Source organism: Coptis chinensis, chromosome 9 (assembly GCF_015680905.1).
Source record: "Coptis chinensis isolate HL-2020 chromosome 9, ASM1568090v1, whole genome shotgun sequence".
NCBI lineage: Eukaryota > Viridiplantae > Streptophyta > Magnoliopsida > Ranunculales > Ranunculaceae > Coptis > Coptis chinensis.
This window is the reverse complement of record NC_141464.1, coordinates 37,587,402-37,608,401: the sequence shown is the minus strand read 5'-3', so window position 1 is coordinate 37,608,401 and position 21,000 is coordinate 37,587,402. Positions and strand designations below refer to the sequence as shown.

The 21,000-nt window shown below is 34.6% G+C and overlaps 2 protein-coding genes across 5 annotated transcripts; one reads left to right on the top strand and one right to left on the bottom strand.

The window, feature by feature from the left end:
• The first annotated feature begins 1,629 nt into the window (after positions 1-1,629).
• Positions 1,630-9,725, top strand: LOC147475850 (secretory carrier-associated membrane protein 1-like). 4 transcript variants are annotated; one of them, XM_086583287.1, is made up of 12 exons: positions 1,630-1,750; positions 1,834-1,935; positions 2,010-2,072; positions 2,146-2,179; positions 2,278-2,400; positions 4,439-4,501; positions 4,635-4,728; positions 5,101-5,146; positions 5,284-5,351; positions 6,103-6,151; positions 9,164-9,229; positions 9,365-9,725. In XM_086583287.1, exons 1-12 carry the CDS (start codon positions 1,694-1,696, stop codon positions 9,449-9,451), a joined length of 852 nt encoding a protein of 283 aa, XP_086439413.1. In that variant the 5' UTR covers positions 1,630-1,693; the 3' UTR covers positions 9,452-9,725. The 4 variants fall into 4 exon arrangements, with proteins under 4 accessions (XP_086439413.1, XP_086439414.1, XP_086439416.1 ...); XM_086583288.1 differs by lacking the exon at positions 2,278-2,400; XM_086583290.1 differs by lacking the exons at positions 9,164-9,229; positions 9,365-9,725 and adding an exon at positions 7,410-7,442.
• A 2,510-nt stretch (positions 9,726-12,235) lies between these two features.
• LOC147475849 (uncharacterized) lies at positions 12,236-13,212 on the bottom strand. Its single transcript, XM_086583292.1, has one exon. The coding sequence runs from the start codon at positions 12,922-12,924 to the stop codon at positions 12,412-12,414; it is 513 nt and encodes a 170-aa protein (XP_086439418.1). The 5' UTR covers positions 12,925-13,212; the 3' UTR covers positions 12,236-12,411.
• Between the last annotated feature and the right edge of the window lie 7,788 nt (positions 13,213-21,000).

Below are 21,000 nucleotides of genomic sequence, written 5' to 3'. Positions count from 1 at the left end.
CTTACATATACTCAGATACTAATAGTGAAATTCGAAAATTCAATGGGTTGTAAAAGTGTAAAACTAGGACGGATTATGTGACCTTTCTTTCTTTTTGAAAGGTTAGAGTCGTCTATTCCATCTGGAGAGAGAGAGATTAAGCGTGTGTATATTCTTTTGCAAGAAGGTCTAGTGGTCTAAATAAAAAATTGGTTTCCTACATTTCAATGGAAAATTCGTTGTGTGGGGGGAGCTCTCCTTCAGAAATAAGCTAAAGTAAATCACCTCGAAATGTTGTATCGTCCATGTCTAAGTCATATACTAAAAGTTAGAACAACTTTACATATTTTTTCATAGTAATCTACACCAAGTATAATCTTTGACAACACTAATTACCTTACATAAACAAGTTCCTGACGAGATCCCACTTGCTTGGACTGTATATAGGAAAAGTTAATATAACTTAGACATATTTTTTTCATAGTAATCTAAGTCCAACAAACCATCAAAAAAGATTATGTCTTCTAGTAAACGAGTAGCGATGACCTCAAACATTCCCTCGTTCTTGCGTCTCCCCAAATTAAAATTCGAAACAAATAAGTTTATTGAGAGTTTGATTGGCAAGCATATTTTAAATGAGATCAGTAACTCTCTTCAAATTAAAATTCTAAACAAATAAGCTTATTGAGAGTCTCAACCAAGGTTAACAATCTGCTTTTGTCTCTCCCTGTTAATTGGTTTCCACCTTCTCTGAACATCTTAAGTTGAATGTAAATGCTAGTTTTCTTAAAACAAATAAACAAGAAGGTTATGGGTATGTGTTGAGAGATGACAAAGGCAAATTGGTGGGGAAACAAGGAGAAGCTGGTCTTCCAATGCAGAAGAGTCGGAATGTAAAAGACTTCTCAAAGCCCTCACTTGGTGCGCAAACAACCACTCCATAAAGCTTCATGTGGAGTTGGATGCGAAAGCTGCAGTTGATTTTCTGGGAAACAAACCATCAAATCTTTTTTGGACAGCACAAATGATACTTTCGGATGCAGCAAAAAATTTTGAACTTTTTTGTTCTGTAGATATTACTTATGTACCCAGAAGTGGCCTTAAGCTTCTACAAATCCACATTACAAAAACTGGACACTCATCCCACTAAACAGCAAAGTGGACTATCAATTTATTTTTCCTAGTATTCCCTGTTAGATAGTTCCAATATGGCTGAAACAAAGCCTAGAGCATGACAATGCGTATGTAATCCCTTGTTGATATTAATAAAACAGATTTTGATTATCAAAAAAAAAAAAAAAAAAAAACAAGGCAGAGTGAGCATGTCAATAGTAAACCTTTTTCCAAGACTGAAAAACAAGTTCCTAACGAGATCTCACATTTTGTATACAACAACAATTTTAAAGTTTTATCTTTAACTCCACCGGCAAAGAATTATTGGACGATCAATTACTTCTGGAAGAAGTGCTTTTAGTTGCGTCAAGCAATATAATGCTTCTCTTTGACAATAATGACCACCTTACATAAACATAGTTGTTAAAAAAAAAACACTAGTGCATCGGGCTAAACAATGGGCTGGGCCCGTGTTGTTGGGTTGGGCTAACCGATTAATTTGAAAGGTCAAAGTCGTCTATTCGAGCAACATATTTTTCTAAATATTTTCTCTCTTTCATTTCTCTCTCTCTCTCTCTCTCCAAGAAAGCAGATCGTCAGAATGGCTGGTCGTTACGACAGAAACCCATTCGACGAAGAAGAAGTGAACCCATTCGCGGTACCCATCTTCATTTTCATTTTTACTCGACGTACTCTTTCTTGTTCGAGTTAAACATAATTTTGGTTTGATTGTTTTTTTAGAATCCTGGAAACTCAAGGCTTTCACCTCTCCCTCCTGAACCTGCAGGCTATAACAACTATGATCGTGCTGCAACTGTTGATATTCCTCTTGATTCTTCCAAGGTCAACATTATTTTATTTTATTTTATTTCCCTTTTTATTAACTCCCAACTCATCATCTTTTCCTTTATTATTAGGATATCAAAAACAAGGAGAAGGAACTCCATTTCAAGGAGGCTCAATTGAAGAAAAGAGAGCAGGTATTATATTAACTTTTCATTTTCTTCTCATTGTCTTTTTTGCCTTTGCCTATAAATTTATCTCTTCTTTCAGGAACTCAAGAGGAGGGAAGATGCTGTAGCACGAGGTATTTCCATATCAAACAACAATATGTTTTTTACTTGTAGCTTATGCTCATAATTGACTGACTATATATATATATATATATATATTTTTTTTTGCCAGCTGGAATTGTCATTGAAGATAAAAATTGGCCACCATTTTTCCCTATAATTCATCACGACATTGCAAACGAAATACCAATCCATTTACAGAAGATGCAGTATGTTGCTTTTACCACTTGGTTAGGTATGTTTATTATTTGATTCTTCTTCTTACATTGGAAATCTTTATTTGCTCATACATTTAGCTTCTGATAATATATTGGAGGCACTGTAACCAAATTTCCGCAGTCAAAGTCCATCACCCTTCAGCGCCTTCTTTGCTATGCTATCAAAGGCATTATGCAGAGCGAGGCGGTGAACTATCTACAAACGCTGAGGCGCTAAGCTACAGTGTTGTTCAGGGGGTCCTATGCATAGCTATTATACAATGTGTATACGCTTTTTCGTATAATACGAATAATACAGGGAATGCTTTGAACCTAAGGGTTAATATGTGAATTCTATTGTACAGACTTTTGATTGACGAATAATAAAGTCCATATTTTTAAATGAACAAAAACAGATTATAAAAAGTACGCTAAACCTTCGAAACGGAAGGTTTTAACGTTTTTTCGTTGTTTTGGACCAAATTTTAAACAAATTATTATCCAGTGATGTAATTATCTATAGTGATTACAATTGATACCAATTTGATGTAACTTGTTGGTGGAAGCTTCAATAATCGATAAACATCAATTAATTTTAATGAAAGAAAAACTAAACCTTCGACAGGAAGAACAATTTTCTTAGAATCAATATTCCATAAGAAGGCCTAAATGCCTTTATATAATAAACTTTGTTCTTAATAGAACATTACTAACTAACCTAGTTCTAAAACAATTAGGAAACTCAAAGAAGGACAATTTTCTTAGAATCAATATTCAATAAAAACCAACCTAACAATGAAGGCCTAGATGCCTTTATATAATAAACCTTGTTCTTAATTCTAGTTCGACTCCAAAATAGAACATTACTAATTAACCTAGTTCTAAAACAATTAGGAAACTCTATTAACCTATTAGTAATTTTATTAGAATAGTAATTAAGTATTCTTCCATGCTCCTGCATCATTCAGACTTTCAAATTTTAGACGAATAATTTCCGCATTGAATTCTTGCCGTCCATGGATTTACTAGTTATGGTCCTATGTTCTATAAACTCGAAAAAAAAAATCTCCTATAATAATTTATTAAATTCTTATGAACATAATGAGGTTTTGTGTTTTTTTCTCATTTTCAAAGAGGTTTTAACTTTTACTGGAAAAAAAAAGCATTATAGCATAAGGCAAGGTATGTGAGGCATTCCATGACAAGGCGAGGCAGTTTGCAAAGAAAAGCACCGCCTAGGCCTTGTCTTTGACCGCATATCTTCTTAGCACCTGTGCCTTTAACTGCATAGGTTTTAGGTTTGCAGCTCTTTGAACGTATAATAACTTGCTGCTTGTCGATTATTTAAATAGGACTTGCTAGAGATCAATGCTGTATATTTTATTTGTGCAGATACATTTATTTTACTGTTATTATTTTATTCGTTTATTCTTTGGTAGTACTCTACCCTTCCGAAATCAGAACATGGTATTTTTCTCCGTTCTGTTTGCCTTTTTGTGTTTTTATTTTGAGCTTGGGAATTCACAACTGTTTAACAGGTAGTTTTTGTAATTGGGATGCCAGATTGATATCTGCAAAAGACAGTCTATTCTTTCCTGTTTATTAGTTGCAGCATTTTGTCATTGAAAAGTGTTTTCCTTTATTCTGTCTGTACTGTCCAGCCATATCTCTCTGGTTTGTCTGTACTTTGTACCAAGGCTTTAGCACTAGTACTTATATAATCAGTCTGGTTTTTCAAATCTAAGATCATCCTCATCAAAACTATTAATGCTACCAATTGTTTCAGCTTTAGATACAATTGAAAAGTTCCAATCACGCAAACAATGGAAGAGAGTCCTTCAAGTTCTTAATACATGTGTGGTAGTCACAGCATGTGCCTTGATTGTGATTTTTGATAATATTTGTCCTTTTGAACTCTAATTACATACAATTTTTGCCTTTTGGATACTTGATAGTTTGATTTTCCTTGAGATTGTTATTTGGCTACCTAACAATAAACCTTTTTAGACACTTGTATTTGTAAAAAGTGATGATTGAGTTGACAAACAAAAGTGACAGGATCTTGATTATGTGCAGGATTGGTAGTTTGTCTTCTTTGGAATATCATAGCAGTTACCACAGCATGGATTAAGGGAGAAGGTAGTTTGGAAGTTAAAACAGAATATTTGCGTCTTCCTTATCCATAGACTTCTTTGCTGTATTGCTTTATGCCAAATGGACTCCATCTTATTTGGATAACTTGCAATTCTGATTCTACATGGTAATTTTGTAGGTGTAACAATCTGGTTTCTGGCTATAATTTACTTCATCTCTGGAGTTCCAGGAGGCTATGTTTTATGGTATCGTCCTCTCTATCGTGCCATGAGGTATTATTTTCACTGATAATCTTTTCGTTTGAGGCTTAAAAACTTTGAATGGCTTGTTTTAAAATAGTTAGACACAAAAGCTACTTTTATATGTGTTTGAACTTTTGGTTGAACCAAAGTTTTTGCTCAGAAGGCGTTTTAGAAAAGGTAGGATGCTGGGAATGAGAGAGAGAGAGCAGCTTCCTTAATGCAAATTCGGTTACTCTTGAGCTGCAGGGTTGTGTTCTATGCTGGATGCCTGGACTTTTTAAACCTGAAGGCCACTCAAAAGCAGAATTTTTGAATCTAATAAATTTTAACTTTTTTTTTTATTTTCTACTTTTCTAGTACCCACATTAGATTCACACACAACTTGCCCTTCCTTTTTTCCAGGACAGATAGTGCCTTGAAGTTTGGGTGGTTTTTCCTGTTTTACTTGGTAAGGTTATTTTGTTATTATTACACTTATAAGTATTTAAGTCATCTATGCATTGTGTTGAATTCCTATTCCTTTTGATCATTGAGTAGTTCTCTGTATTGAGGATCGTCTCACATTTTTTTTTCTTTTGGCCTCAGCTTCATATTGGCTTTTGCATCTTTGCTGCTGTAGCTCCACCTATTATTTTTAAAGGGAAATCTCTGACGTAAGTTTCTTCTATAAAGCTAAATGACAGTCAAGATATGAGTTTGTACGTGTTTAACTTTGTGTTTGATAGGTCCTACTTTATATTTTTATTTATTTTTATGCTAGATATACTTCACAGCGGGGGGTGATAAAGTGGCTCCATTTAGAATAGGCTAACTTAGAGCGTTGGAGAATATGGATGAAAGAAGAAGTGGAAACAGATCTATCTCTGTACACTCGTCTTCTCCTTCCTCAATGCCAACGTATCCAAAATAAAAATAGAAAAAAAAAAAAACCGTTTGGAACTCTATAAAGGGTAAAAAATTCTTATAAATAAATATTAAAATATTTTCGACGAGAATGGTATATGTGTTTTTTCGTATTTTCCAAATTTCTTGTACAGCACACAAGTCACTTTTCACATGTCCTACCACTTGCTGCATCCACGAAAATTCTTAAGATATGTTCAAATCATCAGACCAAGTTGATTTTGAAAGTTATATTTGGCGAAATATCATGACCATGGGAGATACTCTTACACAGTTTAAAACTCTCGAATGGGTTGATATTTGGAACTTTGGAAGTGCTGAAAAGCTGGAACTTTTACTGATTTTCAACAATATTTTGGATTATCGATACTTCTCAAAAGCAGTGTAGGAACTATGGTTATGTTTTGTTTTATATTAAAAAAGCCTAAATATTTCGTGAAGTCGTGCTAATTTCCCGGTATTAGTATTAATGGGGATATTTTTTCTAATCTTCTGGAACAGAGGTATACTTCCTGCAATAGATGTGCTCAGTGGCAATGCTTTGGTTGGGGTAAGTTTCACTTTCTCCCAGTTTGTTTGTTTCTCAGTTTCAGGGATCATCATTATGCTTTTTTGTCGTGGCATAACCATCAGTAACTTGCAAGAATCTATACAGAATGCCAACTCTATCTGATGTACTATAGTGCAAAGCATATTAGTGTCTAACTTCAAACATCGCTTTATTCCTGTTTGCCTTAGTTGTTTGTTTTTCTTACTTAGGTGTTATTATTATTATTGTTTTATTTTGTTCTTTTATTTTTATTATCATTTTTTATTTAATTCAAATTGTAAGAACTAAGAACCAATCATTACCTACTCAATGTCAAGTATTATTGGCCAAAACATCTATAAATATAATTATATAAGACTTGTGATGGTGGTTACTCTATAAGTTCAATGCCAGGTGGAGTAGGTAATGATTTACATTGTCTCAAGGATCTCCTGATGGATTAATATATTAAGGAGGGTTTATGAAGCCAACAATGATATTTTGGCTGTTGTGAGAGCCAAAAGCACAGTTGCTCATTTATATTCAGTTCATATATTGTTTTTGAGCGAGAGTGCTATAGACTGTGGTTGTCTACATGAGTCTATAATATGGAGGGGTAGGCTTCAACCCCTTATTTGGAAAGTGAAACCTACCCATGAATTATAATTTTCTTCATGTCTCTCGTGATTATCTCCAATCCATTGACATACAAAGATTTTTAAGGATATCTATTTTATTATGGATGGAATTATGTTATATTTGCATTAGTTCTATCACTATTTGTTTGGTATCTGTCATTATTAATAATATATACTTGGATTTAATTGTCAAGTATAAAAAACAGGTTTCCCGTGATTTATTGTGCTTCCTTTAGTAGTGGAAATGGAATACGTACAAATTCTATATTAAATGCTAGATAATGGACTACTGTTTACTCCCTATTTGAAGCATCAATTTAAGACTAACATTGTAGAATTTGATGTAGATAATAAGAATACTAGAATAGATTAATAAACGGAATCCATTTTATCCTGGAGAGTTAGTAACTTTCCTAGGGGTTTCCTCTGACTATTTGATCTTAAATATCAATCGTGTTAGTTCATTATTTCTTTGCAAGTAAATAGTTCTAGTTTAGATTAACAAAAATTAAAAAATCCAGTCAGTTGTTTCTATGAATTTAGTATGTTAATGGTATTTCTTATTTCTTTTTGCCGATTTCTTACTTTAAGTTAGTTGTTCAACATTTTTCTTGTTAATATTCTGTTTTATTTGTTTGCAGGTTTGGGATTCATTGTGAATTGCAAATTGAAGACGACTAAAGAATCATGATTCTTGATTAGATCTAATTTGTTGAAATTATAATTCTTTAGTCGTCCTAAATCTGCAATCAACAATTACTCCAAACCTGCAAATAATTTAAATAGAATAGTAGCAGGAAGAATGTTGAATCTCGAACTTGAAATAAAAAATGGACAAAAAGAAATAAGAAACACCATAAGCGAACTAGTTTATTCAAAATCATTGATTGGTTTTTTATATCTAATCTAAAAGCAATGCGAAGAAGTAATAATGAACTAACTAATACAGTAGCATGATTGATGTTTAAATTCAAAGGATCAAAGGAAATATGTGCCATTTGTTATTGTCCTCATTGGGAAACCTACATCACATTCTACGGCACTAGTCTAAGATTAATGGAATATATAGCTAAAACAACAACCTCTTAATTTGATCATAATTAAAAGCCAATCCTTCACCCTCTCTAGCATCTAATAAAAACTCATAAGCATTTATTGTCCTCTTATAAAAGAAGCACAATAAATAGTAGGAACTAGGAACTCTTATTATACCTTATAGATCCAAAGCATAAAATACGTAGGAAAATTTGGCTGATCAACAATGAGAAATACCAAAACGAGTAGTGATAGTACTCATGCAAATATAAATTATTTCTTCCCTCCATTTATAAGAAAGGTTTTATCGGATTTCTTTACATGCTCATAGATTGGAGAAAACTACAAAAGAATACAAAAGATTAATAAACCATGGGGAGTTTTCACCTTCATCCATTGGGTGGAAACCTACCCCTCAATGGTAGTACGTACTGAAAATGTAGTATAAAAAAAATAAGAATTGACATTAACATCACCTTAAATCCCTTGCAATTGATCTTTAAAAACTGGATTACACACTCTAGGATCTCTCTCTCACACCATAACAATATATGAACTGAAGACTAAAAGTCTCTGCAAAACAATATATGTACAAGTCATTATCTCAAAAGGTGAAGATCACATGAAAAAAAAATGCTTCGTGGACATTACTTGTTTGCATTTTAAATTCCCATATGCTTGAGTTCATACTAAGCTGTGATGAAGTACAAAATAGGAGGTACAAAATAGTTCCATTCCTGTTCCATAGCAAGACTAGCAAGTTCTCCGCAACACTATTTGTCTCCCTTTAGACATGTTGAAAATGCAGGATTAAAAATTTATACATTTTATCTGAATAGTCTACAACAGTTAGATATCTGAACTCTGAAGTACCCTCCTTTGGAATATACTATCCTGAGTAGGTGGCTCCCTAAGAACAGTTGCCAGGAGGTGAATACTTAGAGATAACCAACTTACCCTATACTAAGCTAGACCAAATAACTTTAGCCCTAGGGTCTTGAGGATTTGATATGCAGATTTTGATCTGTACCTACCGTTAGGTTCAGGTGCCCGCCCTTCTAATATCTGTCCTAGCAAGAACATGAAAGAAGGGCAGAGATAGAATGGAATCGTAGAGAAAAGCATTGGCTTAGTTAAAGGATAATCTTTCTAGAAGAAATTGTAAGGTTAGGCACCAGGATATCTGGTCCTAAGTTATGGAAAATTGTCCTTGAAAAAGGAGAGTTTTGAAATACTTGGACCAATTGTTCGGAAGGCAACAGTCATCACCTCAGCGTAGGTTTATTTTTGGAACTTTTCCATGTATTTTGTTATTGTGGGACATGCCCAGACCATTTTCACTGATAATTTTTTCTATCAGATTTTCTATTTGATTGGATTTGGATTGTTCTGTCTAGAATCAGTGATCAGCATCTGGGTTATTCAGGTATGCGATCTATTTTCGTGCCTGTGCATGTCGATTTCTATATGTTTATATTATTTTTATTTCCCTTTCCTTGTTTAAGATTTAGTCTATTATTTTTTAATGGTTCAATGTGTCGATGGGTTTTTGGGTTTGCAGCAAGTATACATGTATTTCAGAGGTAGTGGTAAAGCTGCAGAGATGAGACAGGATGCAACAAGAGGAGCTATGAGGGCAGCAATATAATGTCATATGACAACATACAAGACCAGCATATAGATGGATTGAAGATGTCTTCTTTTCATCAGAGAAGACATATAGAACTATCTTGCCTCAGCCGAGGTTTCTGTCACACGTGTTACATAGCTTACATGATTTATTATTTCGTTCATCGTGATGTTGCTGTTTCATAGTGTACTATGGACAAATCAGAAGTTTAAAAGGAAGTTAGAAACACGCTACAGTCATGACTCATTATACTGGTTTGCTTGAAATACGATTTTATTGAGATTTTTTGAAATGAGTTTTTTTACAAAATAATACACTTCATTTGTCTCGCAATATTAATGGGGTAAAGATGGTTTTTTATTACAACTGCAGAAGGATGATTCAACAGTCAGATTTTCTAGTTTCTTGCAGGCTCTTACCATGGGAAGAAAAGGACGTTTCAATTTTTCAGTATTTTTGTATATGCAGAACTGCAAGATATTTGGAGAGAAACATTTGGAAATAATTAACTTCGGTTTACTGTGTGCTCTGTCGTTCGACAGGATCTAGGCACTTTTCTTTTGCCTGGTGTGCATTGTGTACTATACCATTCTGCTATTGTTCCGTTGGCCTTCGTTTTTTTCTTCTCTTTTTATTTTCTTCAAGTTCCAAGGAAATTTTTTCTCGTCATTATTAATTTGAAAAAGGTGAAGGTAGTCGATTTGTATGTAAGATGATCTGTCTTCCAGTGGGATTTGAATGACTACACTATAAGAAATTATCTGAAGACCTTGATTTTTCACCTTGCCTACTTACAGAAACTACGTATTGCACATTTCCTAATGAGGCATTCAAGAAGCAGTATGGCGTTGATTGATTTCGAGGATAAACAATTGCAGAGTAGAGAAAAGAAATTTCTTATCTTCAATTATACGCTTTGACAATCTTGGTGTAAACAGGAATTGGAAGACGTCATAGTCACCTTTGTATTGAGTTGGTTTAGACAGGTGAAGGACTGGGTGTGTGTGATCATGTGGGTGAACAACACTGGTTACAACAGGGCGTTGACGTCCCATGTATACTTGATTCAGATGTCAGAGTCAATTGATTTGAACCCCATAGTTAATGTGGCGCTCTATATACCGTACGAATCACCCCTTTGAAAATATTATCCTGCTCTTGATGGCACTCATTTGTTGAGCTCATATTGACAAATTAAACTTGTGTAGTTAGAAGCAGGGACACAGGATCTAGCAGCTGAGTAGCGTGAGATGAATAGAATCATTTCATTAAAATCTAATATCTTATATTAAATGATTTCTTGTAGTTTATGCCATTGCAATAGACAAGGTCACAAGGATAGCCATTTTCTCGAAGTATCTAGCTGTGGGCACTGGGCAGTACACAGATTCATCGTTAATGGCAACCTGCCCTATGGTTGCAGAATATGAATGGGTAGGCTACTAGGCTGTAAGAGTCCCAACTTTTGGGCTATTGTCTGTTGGACTGCATAATAGAAGGCAGAAAAAAAATCTTAAATTGGACTTCCGTCTTTTAACAACATGGGATTCGAGCAGAAGGTTAGAAATGAAGAACACATAATGTGGCCATGTTCAATAAGGCCTTAAAGATTGGATAAGTTAGAAGAGAACTACAACTTCAGACAAATGCAAAAGAAAGATAATAATAATAGACAGCAGGAGAATCAGTAGCACTATGAATAATTGAATGTCACAGTTCACTTCTCAGAAATACAACAACGGAGTTGTTTGTTGAGAGCCACCTGACCAGTAATCATCAAGTTAAACACCTTAACTATGCTGATGTAGCCCAAAAATGAACAGGACTGACTATGAAAGTATGAAGGCCTAGTACGATGCAGTGATGGACCACCTCCTGCTACAGCATTTCAGTGCTGCAACTGATATGATTGCACATTCTAAGAGTTAAAGAACATCACGATTGAATCCAACTCAATAAGGGTAGCTATTGAGTTAAGATTATCGAAAGGATATACAGAATACGGGTAGCTACATATGTAGAGATGTTTGTTTCAAGTGCTGGCTCTGATTGCTAGTTGGAAAGTCTTTGGCTGAAAACCTTGTTTGTGAGCTGAATCTGGTAATACCAAATGCATTTAGTGTTAGGGTTAACTAGTATTACCCCCTAGATGAGCCAATTAGGATTCCCATTCCCCCCTCCCCTACTAGATGGGAAATTAGGGTCTCCACCCCAATACACTGAAAAAGAAACACGGTCGGGGGTGTTAACCCTTAGTGTGATTAAGCAGAAGTTTCTGCTCAACTTCTAGTGCTGGTTGCTATAAGAAAGCTGATTGAGGATTCAACATATTCAGCACTCAAAAACCACCTACCTGGTGTTGAAGTTTGGGGATCATGCTGCTGCTCTAAAGGGACATAATAAGTTTGGGGTAGCTTCAAATTGAACAGTGTCCTGTAATAGAAGAGGATAAATAAAATACTATCCATGATTTACTTGCAAGCAACTATTTCATTCGGAACTCTCTCACACACACACACAATATTGTGCTTCATTTTCTTGTCCTATTTCTTGAGTCATTTTCAATCCTTCAGAGATATATGCCAAAAGCCCAAAAGTATACACCAAGAGACTCATTTGACACGAGTTGCATTAATGATTAATGAACGTGGTTTTGACCTGTTTTCCTCTTTCAGTTACATTGCTCAAATGGTTATAATTCATCAGTGCTTTAGTTACAGTTTTGTAAGTTCAAACAGTACAACATAAGCATCAAGTACCTGTTTAGGCTAAAGCAAGGAAGCACTTCACTGTACACATATATCATGCTAAATACTCATTTATAATTTTATTTATATAAAATATAATAGACCAAAAAGAAAAATGAACTGTCGAAGTTCATAAAACTGCAATATCAGCAGAATACCATATACATACCTGCGTTAACCGGTTTAATAAGGAGCAACCAGAAAACTAATTATATATACATGCTTATAAATCTAACAATAAGCAATACACTTCTTTGTGCAATCCATGGTGCAGCCACCACCGCCACCACCTCCACCATAATTCTTACCAGATCTGCTATAAGAAGTGAAGCATTTAGCAGGACAAATGAGCTTCTTCTTGTAACATGGTCCCCTTTCGTTACAAACCACTGTAGGCCTAACAATCCCATTCTTGGAGCGACCACCACTTGGTGTTCCATAACCCCCACCATAACCCCCACCATAACCACCACCATAACCCCCACCATAACCACCAAAACCATTACCTGGTACTCCTGGTATATCTGGCATTCCTGGTATTCCAAAGCCACCTCCTGGTCCCAAAAAACCACCTAGTCCTCCATCATTACCACCACTGCCACCTTTGTTATTGTTGTTGCCTTTGTTTTTGGTGGGTTTTGGGACAGCTTTGGAAGGTTGGCTGGTGTCTGGACGAGCTGAAGTGGAGAGAGTGATGGTGGTGAGAAGCAAGATTGCTATGAGAAAAGAGTAGATGGACTTCATGTTTGTGAATAAGGAGAGGTGAGAAGAGGTGGAAGTGTGTATATGTAGTGGGGTGTGGGGTGTGGGGCTGTGGGAGGAAAAGGAGGTAAATCATTTAAGGAAGAGTTGAGTTAGATGACAGTTGAGAATGCCGACTTGGCATGAGTAGGTTGAACGCATTTAATTGGGTGCTAAGTCTACCCTATTATGTACTTATGGGTACATGGTGCAATGTTCTATTTAGTTTTGCAATATAATACAAGTATACAACCATGGCCTAGTTTCTCTAAATGAAAGGAGCTTTAATTTGACTCTTTTGAGTAGTTGAAGTGCGATCACTTTATGATGGTATAAACCTCACTTTAGTCATGTAATCCTGTTACCAATCACTCAATCAGTTCTGCATGTGCAATTGTCGTTTGGATGCATGTTGTACGTTACAACATTTGCTTTGCTGTTTTAAGGTTAAAATACTTTAGCTTTTGTATTTGCGCGAATAGAAGGATATTTTACACGGAAAATAGTGTACGTACAGCTTTTGGAATTGATATACTGCATGCTCTACTTCAGGTGTACGTAGAGATCGATGGGAATTGATATATTGCATACTCACACCGCCATTTGACGCGTACACGGAGATCTTCTGATCTGAGAGTTAATCTGCTCGGCTGTGTAGACATTAAACTACTCTGCTTGTTCTCTCTTTCATGGTCAAAACATACATTTATGATGGTTATACTTATATGCATCTCTTTACTCAAAGGTTTACCATCAATTTGATGGTTGCATCCATTTATCTGTTCAGGTAGGACGGTCAATCAATGACCCACACTGAAATATGAGAGTAGATCTCATAGAATGGTTTAACCGTTAAAGCCCTTGTTCACATTGATAGGATTCAGGAACGGCTCTTTGGCGATGAAATACAAAAAGTGTTTTAGGCTTTTAGCATATCACTAAACCATTTGGGCATGACCGTTCCTATTTGGCCAGTCTCAAAATTAGGCTAAAAGTCTAGCAGTTTTCTTCACAATTTAGGGACGGGCCTAACAGAAACAAGTCCTAATCCATTGTTGTTTGGTCCAAATGGTGTAGTGAATAGTGTAAAAGAAAATAGTCTAGTGGACCAATTTTGGGCCAAAATCACTCACAAAGACAATTTTCTGGTGAAAATAACCCGTAAGGGAAAATAGTCCGGATTTGAAATAAATATTTTCCTATTTTACCCTTTATATTGTTTTGTTATGAACAATGAGTATTCATACTTTATGTTGATGTATGAAAGTGATTGTTCATATCCAAATAGGTGAACGTACCTTATACACTATATTGATGTATGAACAATAATTGTTCATAGCTCATGTTAAAGTATAAACAATGAGTGTTCATAGCTCATGTTGAGGTATGAACAATCCTTGTTCATATCCAAATAGATATAAACAATCATTGTTCATACTTCAATAGGTGTTCTTACTGATTATACATTATATTGAGGTATGAACAATATTCATACTATATTCACCGAGTCGTTTCGATTGGGTCGGGCCATTTATTATTTGGTGTCATGAGTATACTTGACTTTTCATCTACTCTGACCACTTTTTTTTTTATTTCGCGTCAAGGGTATACTTGACCTTTTATCTACCTAGTCCTTGTGAGTAATTTAAAATAAAAGGTTTTGAGAATGATTTTTCCGTCCGTTTTGTCCTTAAGAGTTACTCTCTGAAATAACAAAGCATCTGAGTAATGGCATCTGCTTTAATTTGCATGTTTGAACAAATTAAGTTGCTCATAGAATGTAATTTAACTTTTTTTTCTTTTCCAACTTCATGTGTATAACACCCTTATTTTTTTTATTCCCCTTTTTAATTAAATATATGAAGTTAAGTGATGGTAGCACTTTGCGGTGTAAAGAATTGAAGTTCCTTATCCGTTTCGGTGCTAACTCAAATTCCTTACGGTTCTTCGATTTTCTAATTATAGTAGAGATTCGTTCCAACCTAAAGTCTAGGACAAATTACCAAGTTTTAGTTGCTCTTAGGAAAACTAATGACTAAGGCTTTTATGCTAAGTATTGATTTAATTTACTTCCTACGGACACTTACAATGCAAGACACGAAAACGGATCAATTAAGATCTTTAACAAGATACTTAAAGAGAGAGAAAGGGTAGAGGATTATGCTACTCATGCAAGGTCTCACTATATTCTCCTATAATCAGATTACTACCATCTCTAATCCATTTTGGGTTCATTATCACCCCAAACAAATTGAGAATCGATCCCTAGCGAGATGAACTTATCTTTAAGTCCATCTTACTAGCATGAGGAGTTGAACTAATATTTCATCTCTGAAATACCATCTCAACTCCTGGACTCATGAAACAGACTCCGATCCTGTCAAATAAAGGAATATGATGTCAAAGGTGACTTGCGCGCGCAACTATCCTAGGCGTGAATTGGGTGGCGCACGCAAGTCATTCTCAACTTCAGGCCTGAAATTTGGCCGGACACTACCATTTTTGGGTAGGGTGTTACATGGGTCCTAAGTTCTAAACAATTAATCTTACTTCTAAAAAAACATATAAGGATCCTCACATAAGCATCATTAACCCTCCACATTATAGGGTTTTAGCTCATGATCCTTGGATTAATGAAATTCTAAAAGTATATATATATTGAGAGAGGGGAAAAAGAAAAGTGATCCAGTATCTTTACCTAAAGGAATTGAAGTTTTATTCAATAACTAGTGTAATGTTTCCACCATTAAAATGTTACAAGAAAGCTCTAAACACTTAGAAAAGAAAAGCATGAAAAGTAAATGACTGAAAAGTGAGTGTGTTTAAAAATGAGAGAATGAATGTAATATCAAAATGTGGCTAAGGACTTAACTCCAAAATCAGCCCACACTTAAGCTTTTTCTCCTTTTTCCCCACGTGAAATCACCTCCCACCTTTATTACATTTATTACAAACCTATCTTCAAAACCAAATCATGTCAAAATTACACTATTTTGGATAACCATGCATTTAACCACATGCAAGGTGTCCATTTGTGCTAATAATTTGGCACTTTTGTCTTGACATACTCCATAATTGATGACTCATCTCTTCTTGTGGGCTCGTAAGGTGGGTCCATTTGTTATGTCCATTGGTGGGCCCGAACGTTGATTTTTGCAAATTCTGGCCTGAGATAGAGCTAATCATACTGATCATCTGTACAACTTACTTACCGAAACCGGAGTCTAGGTTCAAGATATATGAGCTCGAAAGTTGACGCTTTTCTTTCCCGTCTTTATTGAGCTTCACACGGTGATTTGGAAGACTTCAAATATACATCGTTCCCGTGGTTTAACGCAGGTTTAACCAATATTTTCATGTCTATTGTGAAAATCTGCAAAAGTACGAAAATATAATTATTTCATAATTATTAAACACATAATTAACCAAATTGATATGTCTCTATGGGGTTTAATATTACAGTTTGGGTGCTTATCATTAAGTAAAAATAATAAGAAAAGAAGATAAAGAAAAAAAAAAAAATGTGGGGAGAGAGAGAAAAGGGGTTTAGTTACAACCGAACCCTCTTTTGCTCCCTCTTGGATATTTTCAGGGTTTCAAAAAATAAATAAAAGAAATAAAAGAAAATGAAAGTTAAGAAAACAAAAAGAGACGTAAATAGTGAAAAGAGAGAGATAAAGTGCTACTGCCTTGAGAGTGGTAGAGAGAAAGTTTCAAAGGAGAAAGACTATCTTAACGCCGGTTTTCGAGTTCGCCTGATTTCGAGTTTAAATTGTTATGTAAACTAACGTTTTCGCTTTTCGATTAATTCCAATGAGTAGTCTAAACTTGCTTAATTCTTTTGAAATTTTATTGTTTGATTATCACATAATTTGTAGTAGTTATACATTTTATTTAATGGATTTGGAGATTTAAAAAGGTATTAATTAATTTTATCAAATTCATATATTGTATATTATATGTTGCTCAGCAAGGTTGACAATTTGACATACTGTCCTTCTGTCGCAAGGTTCACAGTTGCTTAAAAGATTTTTCACAGATTGTTAAGTGGTCTTTGGTAGTCTGCAAGATGCTGATTACTTTGAATGCATGGTTTATTAGAACATTTGGATTGTTTAAAAGGTTGTCTAAAGCTACGTTAAAAACCTTATAGATTACTATTTTAACTAAAGGGTATTGTTTGATTTTGATGCATGAGATAAGTACAGACACCAAAATTTCCTTGTTGATATACGTGTTTTGATGGGTATTTTCCATGTTAGTTTCTTATTAGCAATTTTCACATGCTAGTTTCTGGTGGTGGGTTATCTAACTTCATTTTTGTTATATATATATATAACAAAAATGAAGTGTGTCTAATTTGTGGCTAAGAATTGTTAACTTCAATTAAACAGGAATGTGTGGATTTGGTTATTACATTAAAATAAGTCATGATATATGATTTCTATGCATGGGAGAAACGGGTTTTGAATACCAGGAGGTACAACACCCTTTGTATTTCTCCCCACCTAATAATTTTGCAAGGTTATAAGTCTGACTTTAATGTGCCGCATGAGCATAGCCTATCTATTAGTTTTGAACCATTTTCTTGGTGTATAAGGATACTACATGAACACAAACCCTTCTATTAAATTTGATAAGTACTCAAATGGGCATACTTTTTATTCAAATATTGGTGCGTGTTGTTTGGTCCTATTCAAGTCATGAATTTTGTCTGATTTGGAGATGAATTTCAGTGTGTTTAGAGATTGATTTTGGTTTTTTTTAAAGCATGTTAAGTAAGTGTTATCCACCCTCTTTCAAACTCAAAAACCCCCATAGCATTTCGGTTTATGTAGAAGGAGTTACACCCTTCGGAAGTTGGCATGTCAAAATTTTCTGACTGCAGAAATCCAGTCTGTGCCTAGTTTGGAATCGAGTTTTCACATAGTTAAGATTAGATTCAAACTCTCGCCAAAACATGAAAAAGTGAGTTTTCTGAGTCTTCTTTCTATTCCAATTGGCCTCATTGCATTCGAAGTCCCGTGAAATTAATTATGATGTCTGGAAGTTTGACTGGCAGAAAACAGTGCATCAGAATCAATTTCTATGCACTGTGTTCGAGTTTAGTTTTCTTATATTTAGATTGAGATTGAGTATTTTTGTAAAAATATAAGAAAGTAAGTTCTGTGTGTTAGCTTTTCAACGCAAAAAGCCTCGATGCATATGGATACCTGTGGAAAAAGTTATGCCATTCGGAAAATAGTCCATCAGAAATCTAGTTTGCTGAAAAATTAGGATTTTTACCGTTTTCGACTTAAGTTTTCTTCTAGATGGGCTGATATTGGGACTTCGAGTTCTATATAAAAAAGTAGGTCTACATACCCTACTTTCTAAATAATTAAGTTACATGTCATTTGGATTGCATTGACAAGTTGGCTAGAAAACCTACCGTGTTATCTTTTATGTGCATGAACCTATTTTGGGAAATATGTCTAGTAATAAATTAAAAGTCTCTTAAACTCTTCTTGGGTGTTTTATATAGTGTTTTTAGCCTACTTTTAGACTGCGGTTTTATTTGGAACCGACATGGTTGATAAGATCGTTTTTTTTAGAATCAAAAGTAGAGAAATATTCATTTATGAGTTTTTGGATTTAAAGGTTCATAGTGTATCTCTGGGTATGAAACTTTACATATATGATTGTGGGAGTATTTGAAACTTATTGAATGTAATTATATATAGTATAAATTGTTGTCTTCCTTAAAGGTACATACAAAGATGTTGATATTTATTGGTTAAGAGCTACGTAAGGCTTGATTCTAATCTTAAAAGATTGGATATGTAGGCAGCCTTATGTACAGGTGCAGTCACTATATTATATATTATATATTAGTTTTTGTGATAACTATATGTGTATAATATTAGTATTTAATTGTGTACGTGATTGTGGATGTTTGAATTGTATTTGATTGATGACCATTCGTGTTGGGTTCAATGCTATTTAAATGCGTGATTGATTTGCATTGATACGTGAAAATAACTTTCTACATGTGTGATTAATAGTTGTGCATGATTAATGCTAGTACAATGATAAGTGAGCTAAGAATAATATTTTCAATGAGTTGACCACACCTTTAGAACTCTCCACACCTCATGATTTGGTAATGATATATTATGACTTGAGATGTCATGTGATAGGAAGGTATTCATTGAATGTGTCATGAATGACTTGTTAGTGTTATGATGGGTATTCCTTGAATGTGGTAGGAATGACCTAAGGTATTCATTAAATGTGTCATGAATGACTTGTTAGTGTACGTATGATGGGTATTTCTTGAATGTGGTGGGAATGACCCAAGGTATTCATTGAATGTGTCATGAATAACCTGAGATATTGAAGGCCCATAAGAGGCTGTGATTATGCGCATGAAAAGCCCAGAGATGGCTGTGACTCACAAGTTATGAGTTTGCAAGATGTAAATATGTTCCTAGAGGCGATATCCCCACTTGGGACATATGTCTTATAGTGGTACTCGGTGTGAGAGAGGCACACGGGTATGTGTAATTTGGCAAATATGTGAAGTGCAAATCGTGAAGTAGGAACTAAAAGTGAGGTCAGTAAATAAGTGATTAATAAACCAGATACATTGTGGAATTGAATGAACTAAAAGTATGTGAATTTGTGTGATGTTATGGATGTGAAGTGTGACTGTGAATAATATTAGTGAATGCTTGTGATCTTTTATGTAATTGCGAAATGACTATAACTTGATATGTTATTACGAAAATATTAATGATTTGTGATAGTTTGAGATCTATGGTTATGCACGCAGAATCGTTATGACGTAATGATGTCATGTGAATGACTACCCTTGATATAGGTATTATGATAAGTGGTATTTCGAATATCTTGAGGGCGAACCAGGGTTGTATCAATTAGACTTAAATGTCTTAAATGAGGTTTGATTATGAATAGAAATTTGACTAGCTGAGATAAATCATTTTATTGTGATGTCTAACTCTGTTTTGCAAGAGGGTAGGATCTATTAATCTTTTATGCAGGGATGTAAATATCCTACCCTAAGACGACGTGTTGGCTTAAAGGTGTATCAAACTCATATTTAATTAGGTTATCATATGTGCATTTAATAAGTTGAATGTAAATGATATTTATGTTGTGAGTTATTTTGGAAAGTGGGAATGATGAGTACTGTGATATAAGATTCTTGGAATTGTATATTGGGGGTGAAATCTTACTTGGAAGTAAACTACATGCCGTTTTGAGAAAACGGAACTAACTTGTCTTCCAAGTTAAAATGATTGAATAGTATATTTCTTTATTTAAAAGATATCAACGTATTGCTATTTTATATTTAGTCTTACTCATAATACCAGCAAATTCAACTTGTTGACCCATGTTTACTTTGTTTTGCAACGTGGGCATGTTCTTGGAAACATAGATGGTATAATGTAGTGGATGATGACGCTTGGTTTGGATTTGCTCTTAAAGTCTTTCTGGGACACAGATGTAATAGAGTTGGTTAGAAATTTTGGAATTCGTGATTGAAGAGTTGTTCTTTCAGTTTTAATTTGATTCATTTTTCTATGTCATGTTTGATAATGGGTTATTAGGGTTTCATTTCATTTTGGGTTTTCAGATTATTGAGTAGGGTGATGATTGAGATATTTATATCTTGGTTAATTTTCTATTTTAAATTTTCTGTAAATTTGGGGTGTGACAATGTGCTACCTAAAAGAAAGGGTCGCGATATTTACACCTCACTTTATAGGATTGACACCTCTTTGGCAAAATGGTACATGAATAATGGTTATTCCCTATAAGTCATTTTACACCCCACATGCACGATATTTCTACGGTAATGAGTTGCCGCGAGATCTCACATTCCACGTACAACATCGAGTTGCCGCAAGATCCCACAATCCACAGCAACAAGTTGCTACAGAGATTTTTTTTTTTCATTTCAAATTTTGAACACACACGGCATACGAATACCTCATCTTTTTCTTTAGAGCTTATTCATAGGCTCCAATAACAACACCAAACCCATGAAAAAAAATATGTACAATCGAGGCAGTC

What these genes read in the sequence shown, in the direction of transcription:
- LOC147475850 (XM_086583287.1), top strand. Translation starts at nt 1,694, where the DNA reads ATGGCTGGTCGTTACGACAGAAACCCATTCGACGAAGAAGAAGTGAAC. An exon ending in AATTGAAGAAAAGAGAGCAG is followed by an intron (nt 2,073 to 2,145) that starts GTATTATATTAA and finishes CTCTTCTTTCAG; the next exon opens with GAACTCAAGAGGAGGGAAGA. An exon ending in TCAGCATCTGGGTTATTCAG is followed by an intron (nt 9,230 to 9,364) that starts GTATGCGATCTA and finishes TTGGGTTTGCAG; the next exon opens with CAAGTATACATGTATTTCAG.
- LOC147475849 (XM_086583292.1), bottom strand. Translation starts at nt 12,924, where the DNA reads ATGAAGTCCATCTACTCTTTTCTCATAGCAATCTTGCTTCTCACCACC.